Here is a 17810-nt window from a genome sequence, read left to right on the forward strand (position 1 = left end):
TTTTTTCCAAGGTAAAATGTTGTGCGTGTGTCAGTCTCTCAGACCAAAGTAAGATCTACTGTAGCAAGTATAATCAATGATTAAATACATTTGCAGTTGTGCTTAGTCACTCACATCACACTGTCAAAAAATAAAACATGTTGTCTAAACAGGGGTTGCCCTGGAGCATTTGGCCAGCACTCAGCAATGTGCTGTGACTCCCAGTGCTGAGCTGGCATACACCCCAACCATATTTCTTCACAATAGAGGGCCTGAAACATGTATGTAGGGTACCTAATTATTGTATACTTAGACATGAATCATTTTACCTAATATATTCCAAGGTATTCTGTGATTATTATTCCTGAAAACCAACAAGTCACTTCAGGAGTCTCCTGTTCCCATAGTAACAAGCCTTCAGTTAGAGCCGTATGTAGACGGAGTTAGCAACTCAGTCTTTGCCGACAGCTTTAGCTCTGATACGTCTAGCTCTAGCTAGTCTACTCTTCGATTCCGCGACTGGTGGTGTTTTCTGTATCGACTCAAAGGCCATAAAGAAGTCAAAGCGACGTTATATCTCAACATATTGATTTTAAAAGGCGAGAGAAGCAGCAGTAGAGCTCGTCGTGCAGCTTAGCCAAACTCTCTCTGTCAGGGACTCTGGTGTGTTTCAGTGTCCGGAAGTTCTGAGGGGGAAAAGTAAGAAAGGCATGGAAAAAAAAGGAGTTGGTAGAAACTTCTGACCAATTTTCTCCAAACCCATTGAAAAACTGTTTTCGCACTTGAGTCGCACCGAGGAGACGGTCCAACATTAGCTAACAAATAGTTGTGTGCATTAATTTATCGATGGGTCTGCCGACGCTTGAGTTTAGTGATTCTTTTCTGGACAGTCCGGAGTTCAGAGAGCGACTGCACTGCCATGAGATAGAGCTGGAGCGCACCAACAGGTTTATAAAAGACCTCATCAAAGATGGAAACATGCTCGTATCTGCCCTCAGAAGTAAGTTCACCATGATTCTGGTTTTCGGGGTAAAGTAAGTAAGTGTTAATTTACTGCTGGTTAGTGTTATTACTCAAGCAGACACGGTCTGCTGCTCATAACGGCAATGCGAGGCCATCCAGATTTAAACAGAGCCAGTTTAACGCATACAGTACAATAAAGAGGTTTAGTACATTAGTAGTAAAGAGGCTTAATACATTAAATGGTGATTGGATGATCGATTGGTGATCAATAAGATAGGTAGTTACGTATATAGTGTCAAAATCGTCGTACAAGATTAGTTTTACATTAGGCTATAGCCCAAGGCTGGGCGATATGGAGAAAAATCTAATATCATACTATTAGATTAGATTATACTAGATTCATTTTCTATTATAGATTATTAGATATTATTGACCAAATACCTTGATATCGATACCGCAGCGATATTGTAGTGTTGACTATTGGTGCTTTCACAAATTATTTACACAATGATATTTTTGATAAATAGTCATCAGTAATGTGGATATGATGACTATAAGTGGGCAAAGGGAAATAATATAACAGTTACAACAGTATGGTAAATTCAGAAAATGACATCACTTTATTGTAATGCAGCCTTTAAAACACTGCCATATTATAATATTACGATATCCAAAATCTAAGACAACATCTAGTCTCATATCACGATATCAATATAATTTCGATATTGCCATCTTTAGCCTACTACTACTACTACTAGTAGCCTACTTACATTTCCTTGACTGGTTTTATATCCTTTTTACGATTTGAAGATACAGTTTTTAACCTAGAGATGAGTTAAATCAAGAATGAATGTTTCTATTTGCTTGACCATCATCATCATCATAGCTTTTCATTATTGTATTATCCATGGCTTTCGGGGACACGGTCATTTTCATTATCACATTCATCTGTAGGTTATTTTGTGTGTTATCAAATCATAATTTTGTCTATAAACTTTCAGAAAATAGTGAAAAATGCCTTCACCTTAGAGGCCAAAGTGACATATTCAGATTGATTGTTTTGTCTCACTAATAGTACAAAACCCTAATATAGTCAATGCAATTATTAAGGATGCACAAAACAGAAAATGTCACGATTCTGTATCGAGTTTTAGGCTCAAGATTCGATTCAAAATCAACTTTTGATTCAAAAAAGATTCACAACATGTAAATGTAGTTACAATGTGTTAGTAAACAAACCATTATAAAAAAAAACATAAAATCTGTAGAATCTGTGGAGGTGGAATGGCGATACAAATGTGAATTGATTTTTTTGCACACTCCTAACAATTATGTGAAACAGCTCACATTTTCAGAGGCATGAAACAGCATATAATAAGCATTTTTTTAAATTCATAAATGACATAAATTTAAACCGATCTTAAAAACTGTTGACGATTCCTTTTCTCTACATCAACTGATGTACTTGATGAGGCCCTTAAAAAAGATACTGCTTATTACCTGATCTTGAGTCCCTGTCTTGATCTGCTGATTATTTTCAGTTGGTTTGGTTCCATCTATAACTGTTGCAGAGTTTAATGGTGGCTGTCATATTAAAATATAATCAACTCATGAAGACTTTCAAAAAGCAGGCACCTCCCATTTGTTTGTAGCTTCTTTTGATCATCTCCAGTTAAAGCTCTGACACACCTACGCTTTGTAGCTCCCTGCAGTTCCTTTGGCATGTCTTACTGTACAGAACACTGACACATCAAACACCGGAGCCAGCACAATACGATATTACATGGATACAATGCTGTTGCTATTTGTCATATGCTGACATTTATTACCTTTACTGACTGGTAAGCCTTAAAAAATCATAGATAAAGAAAATCCTGGGAGTTGTTCATCTCACATATGTGTTTTTAGTGCAACAAGTGGGATGGATAGATAGCTAGATAGATAGATAGGTAAATAGATAGACAGATACTACAATCTAACTACTATACTAGGTGCTATATTGATCCCAAACTGGGAAATTACTGTGTTACAACAGCAGGTATAAGAAACACAACATCCACACAGAATAACAAGAAATAATAATAAATAAAAGAAAAATACAAGAACATCTACTCAAACTTAAAAAACAATGACAAATCAATACAACCAGCATATATAGTATGAAAATATAGAGAAAGTCTAAGTAAAGATGAGTGTGCAATTTGTACTACAGAGTTATCTGACACTCGGTGGGGAAATGTTGAAGAGTTTTATGTCTTGTGGTATGGATTTTTCTGTAGCGGCCCATGCGACACTGAAGTTCTCGGAATCACTGAAATCTCAGAAACTTGCTGAGTGCAGTAGGTAGACTGCTGTACTATTTGAACACATTTTATATATTAAGAATTAAAGGACATATTCTTGTTTTACCTTATAAATGTCAGGTGTATTTCCATAACTAATTGAGGTGCTTGACTTACTTCTTCTACTACTCAAACACGATGTAAACAAACCTTTTACATAATCTGAAGACATTAATAATACCTTGTTCCACATCTTTTGCTTTTAGACAACAATATGGAAACAACTTAAGTTGAGTTTCCAGCATAGGCCAACGCTGTTTACAGTGCTTTGGTGTTTCATAAATTGAACTTTACCCTAGTGTTATACTCTCTATGACTTTACCACCGTTCTTTTTCCTGATCTCCCGAGAGGAATCTGCTAAGAACTTCTACTAAATGACATGTTAACACTTTTTTTATAATCAGTGTATAATGCAAGGGTGTAATTGAAATAGTGCCTTACAGCGGTAAGTGCCTTACCGGTCTGCATGACAGCGGCTGTCATGCAGACCGGTGTTCCAAGTGTTTTTGTGAGAAAAGGCAGCGTTGTGGTGCCAAGTGTGCATGCACCTCAAAAAGCAAGGCAAGGCAAGGCAGCTTTATTTGTATAGCACATTTCAGCAACAGGGCAATTCAAAGTGCTTTACACAAAATCAGTTAAGAAATAAAAACAGTTAAAAAATAAAAACAGATAGAAACATTAAGACACATAAAACACAAGAGTAAAAGTTACAGTGCAGCATAAGAAATTAAACATTAAAAGAACATAATTTAAAGAAAGGCAACATCAGAAAAGAAAGGTCTTCAGCCTTGATTTAAAAGAACTGAGAGTAGCAGCGGCTCTGCAGGTTTCTGGGAGTTTATTCCAGATATGAGGAGCAAAGAATAAAACGTGATATAAAACTTTATTGTTGGAGTGTTGTTTGGATAAATAAACACTATGGCTGTGGAGTACTTTGTTGTGTGTGGTGTGGGTGTGGCCGTTTGTTAAATCAGACTTTGACACCTCATGTCTTGGCAGTGGATTACATGCAAGAGGCTCGTAGGAAACACATTAATAGTTTATTACAGGAAGAAATAAGTGCTGCTGCTTGTAGCCTGTAGGGGTGTGGGAGCTTTACATTGTGATGGACCAATGATGGCAGCATGCTCATGCCTAGAGCATTCTTGTGCACAATGTGGAAATAGCTAGCTTTAAATGACTAAAAGATCTTCTTTGTGTTTTTTTCAGGTCTTTCTCTTGCTGTTCAAAGGTTCTCTCAGTCTCTGCAGGAGTTTCAGTTTGAATGTATCGGAGACGCTGAGACTGATGATGAGATCAGTATAGGTAAGATGAAAATGTCACCAATGGTCTAGAAAGCAAGATCTTGAGACTGCAAAATATATTAAATATAAAAGTGTCAAATTCATTTTGCAGCTCAGTCCTTAAAAGAGTTCTCCCAGCTCTTGAGCACAGTGGAAGAGGAGAGAAAACGACTGGTAAGAATATTTATCTTTTTGTGTTTGTGCGTATGTGAAAGAGAGAATAAAAAAATTGAGGACATTATGATGTTTGGGACCTTGAAGTCATGGTCACCTCATTGCAAATGTTGTGCTCATCATTTTCAGTGGAGTACTGGCTTACCTGCTGCTCAGAAGCTACAAAAATAATTAAGAGGTCATTCTACTGCATACACAGATCAAGCTTGACTATTGTTATCAATATTGCATAATATTTGCAGATTATTTGCATTCTTAAAGTCTATGAATCACCATATATAACAAAGAGACTAATGTTTTAATATTTTGCTTGGTAATAGGTTGACAATGCTACAACAATATTAGCCAAATAATGACGTTTCTAATGCTAATCATTAGGCCTAGGTCATATCTCTCTTTACCAGTTGCCACTTGTGTTTGTCCTCTTGAAAATGAATCGGTAAGCTTGGCAGCATCATCCTCCAAGGCCTTTTTTTTAACCTGGCTTTTTCAGCCCCTCCTGGTCTCTTCCTCCCATCCTGAGATGAATCGTTACGATAGGGCCGGCCCAGCTGTCGGTAGCCTATCTCAGAAAACCTTTGGAAAAAGACAGGCTATGGACTCACCCAACTAACTGTATTTGGGAGGGGAGAAATCACTCACATGGTACAACCCATGCAGAGGCTGCAGTTTCAGAATGCGGAATGTGTATAGCCTTCTTTTAGAGGAGATAGACTAACGTGACAAATGTCAACAAAAACAAATCCTCGACCAGCCCAAAAGTGAAGAGGCCCACCGGGAATCCTCCCGATTACCTGGATTACCCAGCCCGGGCCTAGGGCTAATGTTAACGAACTAATATATGACTTAGCATTGTATTTTACACAATGTAAAGCTTTGTTCTTATTCATTATTGAGATTTAGCAGTGTAAACGTTTTCTGTAGATATTTATATCTATTTAAAAAAACATCTACCACCAATTTTATTTGTCTCTGTACACTATCCATCTCTATATAATCAATATCAATAAAATGGTTGTGATTTATATTGGTTCTATCAAGAATAGAAACCAAAAACATCTGAAGGGCTTAAAAAATAAATTATACAGACGCAATTCCCTGTGTTCATAACATCTTGCTCTGATCTGAATACACGTGAGACCAAAAGTCCATCCAAACCAAATTGTTATTAGCAAAGTCTGAACCATCACTTTTTCAGGAATTCAGTTTGGAAGTTAGTCTTTGTCAGGAATTTTCACTGTCTGATCTTGCTTTCCCACATGTCTGATTGACACATTTGTTGTGAACTTCGTGCCAGCGGTAGTGTGTGCTCCATAGCGATTCCTATAAATGTCTTTGACTTACAGACCCTCCATCAGCCTTGTGTGGTAGTGATTGGAGTTTATCACAGTCTATGTGTAGGTACACCACTGCACATGTGCAATTTATATGCATAGTATGCTACCTTATGCATAGCTGTGTGTGTGTGTGTATGGGTACGTGATGCGTGCTTGTGTGTGTGTGTGTGTGTGTGTGTGTGTGTGTGTGTGTGTGTGTATGGTCTGGTTACAGAGGAACCATGTGGAACCTATTCTGCCAATTCCCCTGTGAGACTGTGAGCAGAGGCCTGACTGCCTGGGAAAGTCCATGAAAGTGTGTGTGTGTGTGTGTGTGTGTGTGTGTGTGTGTGTGTGTGTGTGTGTGTGTGTGTGTGTGTGTGTGTGTGTGTGTGTGTGTGTGTGTGTGCGTGTCTGCTCTCTCTTTTACTTTCTCTGTGTGTGTTAGTGTGTGTCAGCTCTCTCCCTTTCTTTCTGTGTGTGTGGGTTTTAACTGTATGCTTTTCCACTGCTACGCTGCAGATTGGTCTGAACCTCCACTAATACCGTAATTGCTGAGTTAAAGGACAATTTCAGAAAATGGGTTCCTCTGAAATACATACCTTTTCAAGCTTGACAATGGCCTTCAGTCTCTTAGTGTTCAGTTTCATCCTGCATATTGTAATGTGAGGAAATTAACACATACAAAGAAGGAACCCTTTGTTTGGGTACTGGCGTGGCACTAAACCTAAGTGAAGTGAAAGTAAAGTCCCAATGCAGTGCTGGGAAGCTATTTAGAGTCTAATTCTTAAATAAGCTAGACAGAACAAAGCAAGACGTGACTGAGACTTGCATCATTTAGACTCATGACTAAATACGGCCAAGACCTTGTAGAGCTCTTACTGTTCTGTAGCCTTCCTTACTGCTTGACTCATGTCTCAACATCAATAACAAGCTTCTCATACATACTGTAAGACCAGTCGCAAAAATCTCACCAGATTTGTATCATGAGTGATTATTTTAAGTTTAAAGGGTTTTGAGTAAATATTTGCTCAAATGATGATATGCAATGATATCCATGATGATGTGTTTACTGCTAATCAGCAAATGTTAGCATGCTTACACATTCAGAAGATGTGAACATGGTAAACCTTATTCCTGCTTTGCATCAGTATGTTATCTGTAAACTATTGTGTCATTGTGCGCATGTTAGCTTGCTAATGTTAGCATTTAGCTCAAAGCACCACATAGTACCTAAATGCAGCCTAACTGAGCCGTTAGCATGGCTATGAACACTTATTTTGTGACTTGGATAACCAAGAGCAAAGTCTAAAAGAGCTCAGTGATTATGCTCATAATGTTGGATAATAATTAAGCAGGTCCTTGACTTGGTCATAAAGTGACTCTAACTGAGGTTTGTACAGGTCTTGAGCATAGACTAAAACACATATGTACAGTACATGGGTGTTATTATGATCTTTTTGGTATTTAACTAGGAAATAAATAAACCCAAAGTACACTATATCATTTGAGAAATATTTAATTCTTGAAATTGGCTGTTTTATTGAATCCTTTTACCTAGCACATATATTCACAAACAACAAATGTGTGAAGTTGGCAAAAGATTAACAAAATTTAAAACATTTAAATGCTGGAGATTCTAGATGAAGGACTGAATTTTACCTAATTGTCAGTGTTTAATGTCAATATCTTTGCTAAAATATAGCAGCAATTTAAAAAAAAAAAGTTCTCTTTAGCACACAATTGTCACAAAGACAAAAGAAAACATTTATTGAGTAATCTGATTTGAAAAAAGCACTTTTAAATTAAAAAAAACTGAAGCTACCACTGCAATCTTAATGGAAAAATGACTGAGTTGCCTCTCCTAGGATTTACTGTTATGAAACACTGAACTAACTAACTTTGTTTTTTTCCTCTCTCAGATCCAGAATGCAGATGATATGTTGATCTCACCGCTCGAGAGGTTTCGTAAGGAGCAGATTGGAGCTGTTAAGGTACTCTACATCTGCAGCTGTTAGAATCAGTTCAACACAAGCTGATTAGATTATAAACACAGTAACCGAACCAGTAACCTTGTTTGCTTTGACTCAAAAGTCATATTTAAAACATCAAACTGCTGAGGTTTCAACAAGGCCAATATTTGATGTCTCTATGTGTTAATTAACGTGTTATTCTAACACTGGGGGGGGGGGGTCAGACAGATCATCCTGCTCTGGTCTAGTTCCAGTTAGTCTCCCAGTCAGTGGTCAGACAATCCAATTTGTTCTGATGAACGATAGATCACAGTCAAGTGTCAGTAAGAAGGTCATGGGAACGGACGCTGTGACGGAAGACAGGGAGCGCGTCACAGACAGAGAGACAGTTGAACTCACTGAGGCAGTGTAAATACAAAGTGAGTCTGGTGTCTGGTTTCAACAGTTGTCTCAAGTTTTACAATTCAGTTTATCTTATTTTTTCTTTTTGTTCTCTCTCTGACTAAAAAAAAAGATAGCAGTGGCATGCGGTAGTCAGGGTTTCAAAAAATAGAACTGGTCACAGCTATGACTAACCCTGAAAATGAACGCTCGGCTCATTTCTGGTTGTTGATCGAAGTGACTCCTCAGCCTGTAGAATGTGGCAGGAGTGTGTGACCAGCACATCCTCACACTGATGTTGTTGAGCAAGAAAGAATGGTTGGACATGTGGAGTTTGCAGCTGCAGCTGTTCTGGAAAAAAAGCCGTTGTCCTAAATATTTTGGCAGTGTCTCTTCATTTAGATTATTAATGGTCTCTCTTTAGCATCTTCACTGTGGCCTCACTGATTTGTGGCATTTTGGTGTTTTCCGCAACGCTAGCAGCAGTGCCTTCTGGAGTGTAATGCCAGTCTGATGGTGAGTTGGTCGGACCCTGACTGTGGGCCAGACTGGAATAACTTTAACCAGAGGATAAAGCTTACTGACTTTGGGATCCCTTAATTTTTGACAATAAGTTTGACATTTGTAATTCAGACTAAAATCTCTTGATGATTATTAGATGGATTTTCATGAAATTTGCCACACATGTTCAAGTTAGAATGCATTGAGGTTTAATTAAGGTCGTGAACATAGCAAACACTATACCCACTTAACATCAGCATGTTAGCATTATCATTGGGAGTATGTTAGTACGCTGATCTTTGCGTTAAGAGAAGTACATGGCTGAAGACTGTTAGTCTTGTTGTTTATTTATTTAATATTTAGGTAATTGGACTTTGAAGTAGGAGGTATTGTAATTGCACTGGTATTGAAAACACCAGTGGAGATATACTCGGGCATGACATTCTCTCTGTTTTATGTAAACAAAATATGTGAATTTAAAGACCTCTATAAGCAGATGTGAAAAGTCCCAAGTTTGCTTTTATTTATTGGTAATGTCCTCTCCATATACATCTCTGTCTTCTTCAGGAGGAAAAAAAGCAGTTTGACAAGGAGACAGAAAGGTACTACTCTGTTCTAGAGAAACACCTCAGCCTGTCCTCCAAAAAGAAGGAATCACAGCTACACGAGGTAAATCATTAGATTCCCAAAAACGTACACCAAGTTCCTCCAACATGTGTAAGATAAGAAAAAGTACTGGATGTGTGTTGTTTCTGTATGTGTTGCAGGCTGATTCCCAGATGAGTAAGGACAGGCAGGTGTTTTATGATGCATCGCTGCAGTATGTCTTTAAGATTCAAGAAGTGCAAGAGAGAAAGAAGTTTGAATTTGTTGAGCCGGTGAGTTCACATACATACATCATTTTAAATGCAACTTTAGCACAATTTAACTGAGCTTCCGGGCCTTCACAGCTCTGACCAGGAGCCAATTTTAAAAATTTGACTGACTAGTCTATTTTGTGCTGCAAGTAAACAAGGAAGTAACCATTAAGTCATAATTGCAGCTAAACCAATAAGGATTGTGAGTGTATGCATACTAACATAATCATGAAAAAAACAGAAAAGTAAGGTTCTGGAAAAATACACATTACACACACATTGTTTTAATGATAGATATCAGTAAAGCCCAGTTCCTGTTGCTGTAGAAGCACTTCCTGCATGGAGAGAGGGAAACTCTTTGTTGTAAAGTAAATAGGGGCAGCAAACAAAACAACAGGAACAGTTTGGGGGTTATTTGACCATAGAGGCCATTTTGATTGATTGCACAGATGACAGACAATCATTCTTTTGTAATCCTCTCATTATACTCTACACTCCCAATCCCCCAGCTAACATTTTTCCTGCGGATTTCTCCCTCTGATCTTCAGTTATTAGCCTTCCTGCAGGGTTTGTTTACATTCTACCATGAGGGCTACGAGCTGGCCAGTGAGTTTGAACCCTACAAGCAGCAGCTTCAATTCAACCTGCAGAATGTAAGTATGTATGTGTGCAAGCCTCTAGACCAAATGTGGACCTGATATCAAAGGAAGGATTACAAGAATTATTAGTAGAGAAAGAATCATAAGTAGAAAAAGTATTTTGTAGTTAGTTGTGATGTATCTGGAAAAATCTGTCCCAGAGCGGTAACCTTACACACCTGATACTCCTTGCATGTTGAAACACACAATGTGAACTATTTTAAGCCACAGTAGAAGAAGGTCTGGTCTAGTACAGACTTGCATATTTTATATAGCCGTTCACACTTTTTGACGGATTTACCTGTAAAGAGTCAAAGTTAAACTGAAGCTTAATCTGATCTCCATTTGGTTCAGACTGCAAACATTCACCAGGCACTTCCAATCCTTTCAAAGTTTGGGGTCTCAGATGTTTTTTGATAAAAGCAAACACTTTTTAAATGCAAATGAGAAATCACTGTACTGCTTGGATAAAAAATTTAGATAAGAATATAATTACAAAAAAAATCTTTTTAGTCTTACTCAGCAGGACTCAGTAATCATTCCCTGATTGACTTTTTCATTTAAATATGGACTCCGTTCAGTGCAGTTTCTTTTGTATGTTGATAAGGCTCGCAATAACTTTGAAAGTACACGGGCCGAGGTTGAGAGGCTGATGAAGAGGATCCGGTCTGCAGAAGAAGACTTCAAAGCTCCGAGCTGCTTTACCATGGAGGGATATCTGTATATACAGGAGAAACGTGAGCTACACAAATCTTATTCTCTCTCTTTCTCTTTCTCTCTCTCTCTCTTTCTCTCTCTCTCTTTTACTCACTCATTCACTCACTCTCTCTCTCGCGCTTTCTGTCTGTCTTTCTCTCTCTCATGCATGCACCTGCATGAATGTGTGTCATGTATTATAGGTCCATTGGGCAGTGTGTGGACCAGATACTACTGTACTTTTGAAAAAGGCTCCAAGATGTTTACCATGAGCAACACAGAGGTCAGACCAGCCAGCAGACAGGTGAGCTGGTAGCACAGATGAATCACCGCATGTTAATTGTTTTAGCCCATTTAATAAAAATCGATACGCATTAAAATCTACTATGAAAATCAGATTATACAACTCTGAGTTACATTATCGTCATATGGTGATGTAGTTTTAACCACAAAACAAAATTCTGTGTAGCAACCTACCGCAAGCACTTGAATTCCAGAGCAAGAAAGCTTTCAAAACAGTCTCTACTAACTGCAATATCATGTAAATAGCTGTTAATTCAAGTTCGACAAAAACAAAAAGACATAGATTAGTTTTTGCAAGTAAATACTTATGGTGTTTTTAGGTAAATCGAAAAGTAGGAAGTATAAAGTTGACCAAAATGGTCCTAAATGTAGTCACTTTGTGAGAGTCCTTACAAGACTTTAATGCCGCATGTCGAGTGCATTTTGCAAACACATCTCTTTGTCAACAGAACGGCGTGGTGAATGGCACACCTGAGATGTTCAAGCTGCGCACATGTGTCAGAAGGAAGACGGATTCAATCGACAAGCGCTTCTGCTTCGACATCGAGGTGGTGGAGAGGTGAGAGGGGAAAGATAACTGAGAAAATGTGTTTCCATAACGCATACCTATCTGTGAAATAAATACATTGAGATATGGCTACTGTTGGATTGTGCTCGGGTAAAATGATCTCTTTCTCTGCAGACATGGCGTCATCACCCTGCAAGCGCTCTCTGAGGCCAACCGGCGGCTGTGGATGGAAGCAATGGATGGAAAAGAACCTGTATGAATATATCTACCATTAAATAAATGTGTCAATGATGAAGTAACATCAACTAAAATGTCATACTTGTCATACTAACACTATTTTTCTGTCTTTGTTCAGATATACACTTTGCCTTCTTTGCTCAGTAAAAAGGAGGAGAGTAAGTATCCTAACTTAAACTGTTCTCTGATTTAATTTGAAAACATTCTATTACTTAACATCTATCATGTCATGTGAATCAGATACTGAGGTAAAATGTGTCGTTTTTTAACAGCATTTCTCAATGAGGCAGGCTTCAGCTTTGTCAAGAAGTGTATTGAGTTGGTTGAAACAAGAGGTAATCCTACTCCTTAAAATGTTCATATGAGAAAAATAATTCAAATTGGTATTTATCTTACACATTGTGGATTTATCAAGTATGCTAAAACACGTCTTTATGTGTGTGTAGGCCTTACCACCCTGGGACTGTACAGGACTGGAGGAGTCAACTCCAAAGTGCAGCGGTTGATGACGAGTGTGTTTGGTAAGAAACGCCCAGCTTGTCTTTGTACAATAGTATTTTTCTGCATTGGGGAGCTAAATTCCATCACAATGAGTAGCGGGTGCATTCAAATACATCATTACAGATACATCAGTTATGCTCTACTTTCCTGTAGCCTCCACAGCTCCCTTTGACATGCAACTGGATGCAGACACCTGGGACAACAAGACTATAACCAGTGGCCTAAAGAATTATTTCAGGTGAAATACAGAACAGAGCAGTTTATGAGCAGTAACACTTCTCATAAATTATGAATTCATGATTTTAATGTGTGTGCAGGTGTCTGGCAGAGCCAGTACTGACCTACAGACTGCATAAAGAATTCATCAAGGCTTCAAGTAAGATTCCTTACTGCTTTTTCAAAATTGCAAAGAGTATGATAGACAAAATGGTTATTTTAACAGTGTTTGGATTGAATTTGCTACCTCATACATTGTATGTCATGCACAATATGTCACCACTGAATCATATCTCTCTGTGCTCTTTCCTTGTTTAACAGAGTATGATGACCAGAAGTATAGAGTGAGAGCGATTCATGCTCTTGTATACAAACTACCAGAAAAAAACAGAGCAATGTTGGACGTCTTGACCAACCACCTACTCAAGTATGTACATATTTAAACATACTGTGCTTTAATTGTGCAGTGCCTTAAAAAAAGTCCTTTTGACTGAGAACATCTTATTTTGAAAATGCTACAGACTGATCTTTTTCTAGATTTATGTAAAACTAATTTCTTATTTACTTCCTATTTCCAATATTATGTTAGACAATTAGACAAGAACGTCAGCCTCACACCATGTAACACAACTGTGTGTGTGTGTGTGTGTGTGTGTGTGTGTGTGTGTGTGTGTGTGTGTGTGCGCACGTGCGCGTGTGCAGGGTGTCCTCTCACAGTGACCAGAACATGATGACTGTGTCCAACCTCGGAATGATCTTCGGCCCCACGTTATTGAGGTCACAGGAGGAGACGGTGGCCGCCATGATGAACATCAAGTTTCAGAACATCGTGGTGGAGATTCTCATTGAAAACCACCACAAGGTACGCTTAGAAATACCCACACACATACATGCACACACGCATGAACATACACCCACCTAACAGACATGTATGTTCCTGCCAGATTTTTGGCGAGGCCCCAGACCTGTCGCTGCCGTTACCTCAGGCTCCGTCCTCTCGGTCGACTCCTCGGAGGAACAAGGCCATCTGTCTGTCATCTGGAAAGAGGAAGGCCCGTCTTTACCCTCCCGCTCTCTGCCTGGCAGACAACGACAGTGAGTCTCTCTACAGCTTCCAGCTCCTTTACTTTTGTCACTCATGAATACCTTTTTTACCGCTCAACATTGATTCGCCACTTGGAGCTGTGAGTTCATTTTCAGATATACGATAAGCTTATGAAATACAACCCATTATTAAGGATTTAACCAGCGGGGTTCAAGCTTTTTGGCTTTTAAAAGTTTACATACTAGCTGTCTGTAAAAAAAAACAGTTCCACCAAAGACTGATTTCCCATCAGATTGTTTGTAAAACAGTAAAATTCTCACAATAATTTCACAACCCCTCTGATTTGACTGCTTGAATGTAATAAATCCATAAATAAGTAAATGGCCTTTTAAAATAGAGGTGTGATGGACTAACCTTGATGATGTTATTCAGTCTTTTTATTATGTGTCTTGTTTCCATTTCTCCCTCCAGGTGACACCTTCAGTAGCAGCCCCAGCACGACTCCAATGGGCAGCCAGGAGTCTCTGTCCTCACACTCCTCTGAGAAGAACGGATTGTCTCAGACCTCTCCCCCGTCCTCTCCTCTTTCTGAGCCCGGCTCATCTTCCGCAGCACCAGCATCTGCTCCTGCAGCTTCCTCCTGCTCCCCGTCCAACAACTCCTCAAGCAGGAAGGATCGTAAACACTCGACAGACAGCACCACCTCCCTTCAACTTACGCCTTCCTCTTCCTGGACTTCCTCTCAGCTCACTCCGGCCCAGCAGACTTCCTCTGTGTCCTCCTCCCGGTCCTCTTTACTCTCCACAGATAGGAGTCTGTCTGTCAAAGGAAATTCGACTGCCTCTTTATCATCTGTAAAAGAGTCAAGATCTCCTTCTATTGCCTCCAGGTCCACCACCTCAAACCAGCACTCTTCAGTGGAGCGCGCCTCCTCCCTCAGACAGGGCCGACCTGTTCAGAGATTGTCGTCTGTCTCCTCTCTGCAGAGCACTTATTCAGTTGATAAAAGACATGCATCAAGCACCTCCTCCACTGTCACAGAAACCAAAGTGAAGGACTCTACCTCTCCTTCTCGGCAGCAGAAAAAACCTTACAGGACTGTCTCCTCCTCTTCTTCCTCCTCTTCATTATTCCCCTACCGGCTTTCCACATCTTCCTCTCTCACTTCCCTACACATTTCTGAAGGTGCGTACATCTCTGTAGGATTGAAGTGGGATGACAGAATGAAACATGGTAGTCAATTCCTTGTTTTATGTTTAGTTCTAATCTCTTGTGTTTCTATTGCAGATTACAAAAGCTGTCATGGATCAGTACAGAGTCTCATGTCACTGGACCCACACGAGGGAACACAAAAACGTAAACCTTCACACATCCGGTGTGGCTCCGATCTGACCGCAAAACACTCTGTAGCTGCCACATCCAGCAACGGTTACCAGAGGCCTGGATCAGTGTGAGTGTCTGCAAAATTGATTTTGTATTTTAGACATAAAGGTACTCTAATCAGTCGGCACTTTGTCTTGTGTGCTAGCCTTTTATATATGCTCTCAGAGAAGGAAAATACATGTAGATCTGAGTTAATGCCCAGGTGAAAACTACTACTAGCCATATGCTCCACTCGTTCGGTTTTGCTAAAACCTTAAGGTATTTTTTTCATGACTTTTCACAGTTGTTTTTCATTGGCCTGATTCATTGGTCAGTGATTTACTCTCATGGTAACAACTGGAGATTATCTCAGGAAATGTATTCAGAGCTAACATTTGTGATTGTGTTTTACAGATTATCAGTCAGACTACCACAGCGTGAGAGTTCAGTATTCTCCTCAGCATTAGACATATGTTCCTCGGGAAGGTATGTTGACTTTAAGGTTTGTTTGAGAATCCACCTTTTTAGTTTTGAAAGCTATTACTTCTCAGTACTTCATATCAAGTCATTGAAGTCTGAAGTCTATACAAGCGAAACATACATATATACTGTATACATATATACTGTATATATACTGTGCATATAATCCTCCTTAATTCTAAATCCTAAATCTCTTTTCACTGATTCACACTTTTTCTACAAGGGATGCAAAAGCTCTTTACTCCTGTGAGGCAGAGCACAGCCATGAGCTCAGTTTTCCACAGGGGGCGCTGTTCTCAAATGGTAAGATTACAGTTTTTATTTGCCTGAGTGATCTTTGGCTCCATTTACACCTGATATTAATGGGATCTGTATCTGCTTCGTTATCTGGATAGTCGCATCTGATATCTGATACATGGGTCTCCACAGAAACACCTGGTATTTAAAAAGAACGCATTTAAATACCAGGTTTAAATGGGATGCTTGTTGTTCAGGAGCCACATTTTTAAGAGTGTGTTTTGATTTATTTTTCAAATGTAATTTGAAGATCATTCTCCATGTAGTCTATATCCACGATGTCTCACTTCAGCCAATGGAGGCCGGATGTGTGTTACCTTTCTCTTTCTTTGTGTTGGCACTTTAAACTCCGCTGGATATATGAGGACTATTGTTAACTGCTCCGCAGGTCTCTGCAGAGTAAATCAAGACAGCTAGCTAGCTATCTGTCCAATCAGTCAGTTTTCTGTTGCATGGCTAAAACAACGTTTGAACGTACACGTGTCCCACCAAACCAAGGTCCTTCCTGAAGCTATTTTGCTCAAAATCTTAAGTTACTTGGATAGAACAGTTTTACCCGCTTCTAATAATATAACACATATGTTAATCAACTTGTTCTAAGGATTAACAGAACTAAAATGAATACTCTTCTTTGTGGGTTAATTTTCATGTTTCGAAACACTGTGATAAACTAACTAGTTTACACACCGTGTAAACTAGAACTTAATATAAATGTATATGGCTCTTAGTGATGCTTGGCTGCCCAACATGTCTTTATTTTAATGATGCAGCAGTGGGACACTTGCAGTTTACTGTTAAAGTAGGTTGTTTATTTTGGTAGTGTACATATTACTGTACATCTGCGCTATGCAAACACAACCAGCAACAAACTCAATTAGGTCTAAGATTTGTTTGGAGGTTGTGTATGGGTTTAAATTATGACTATGTATAAGGTAAAAAAAGATTGTTTAATACCTAAAACTTGCTGACTTGAGTTGCTTGTGTCTGCAGTGTACCCGTCTGTAGAACCAGGTTGGCTTCAGGCGACGTACAACGGCAGAACTGGCCTCATACCCGACAACTACATCACATACATGTGACAGACCCGATGATGTCATCCCCAAAGCAACCAATAACACAAATATCTAACTTAGACTTTAGGTACAGTGCATACAGTAATACTCTGTGCTGCTATTCAAATATATAATGTATTCATCATGTAACTGTGACTGTTAACATTGAACTCATCAGTGACATTGAACGTGCATCAGTCATTGATATGACTGATGCACGTACTGTATGTATATCTGACTACTATATATGAACCATGTTAGTTATTATTAATCATTTTATAATATTGTAGATGTTAAAATATATATATATGTCTTGTCTAATTTTTCCTCCATTCATACATGACGCCGTCACTTAATCTGCGTTATCAGCTTGTTTTTTCTGTTAGGTCCGACGCTAAACACATATGAAATGTGTTTGTAAGTTACACAGAAACAGTATTTTTGAATCAATTTTGGTAATTTATGTGTACATTTTCATAGTAATGTTATAACTGTTATTCACTCCTCTGCGCTTGAAACACAATGAACTAGGATCAAGACTCAAGCCTGCAATAACACCTTCCTTTATACTGTCAAAATAAAAGACAAATACTTGTATTTGTAGATTTAATTACTGTTCTTATGTTTTTATGTTTTTATTATGCATATTAAGAGTTTTCCTCCAAACAAAGATGATGTTTTTTTTTTTACTTCCCCACAGTTTTT

General features: G+C 38.8%; 1 protein-coding gene across 1 annotated transcript; it reads left to right on the forward strand.

The window, feature by feature from the left end:
- The first annotated feature begins 825 nt into the window (after nt 1-825).
- arhgap42a (Rho GTPase activating protein 42a) lies at nt 826-17712 on the forward strand. Its single transcript, XM_034889413.1, has 24 exons — nt 826-979; nt 4495-4590; nt 4681-4742; nt 7981-8052; nt 9481-9582; nt 9681-9791; nt 10319-10423; nt 11016-11145; nt 11308-11408; nt 11857-11966; nt 12090-12168; nt 12271-12310; nt 12425-12487; nt 12599-12673; nt 12807-12891; nt 12971-13029; nt 13191-13296; nt 13572-13731; nt 13814-13964; nt 14386-15099; nt 15202-15364; nt 15691-15762; nt 15980-16059; nt 17044-17712. The coding sequence occupies exons 1-24, from the start codon at nt 826-828 to the stop codon at nt 17130-17132; spliced, it is 2979 nt and encodes a 992-aa protein (XP_034745304.1). The 3' UTR covers nt 17133-17712.
- The last annotated feature ends 98 nt before the right edge of the window (nt 17713-17810 follow it).

Source organism: Etheostoma cragini, chromosome 13 (genome assembly GCF_013103735.1).
Source record: "Etheostoma cragini isolate CJK2018 chromosome 13, CSU_Ecrag_1.0, whole genome shotgun sequence".
Classification (NCBI taxonomy): Eukaryota; Metazoa; Chordata; class Actinopteri; order Perciformes; family Percidae; genus Etheostoma; species Etheostoma cragini.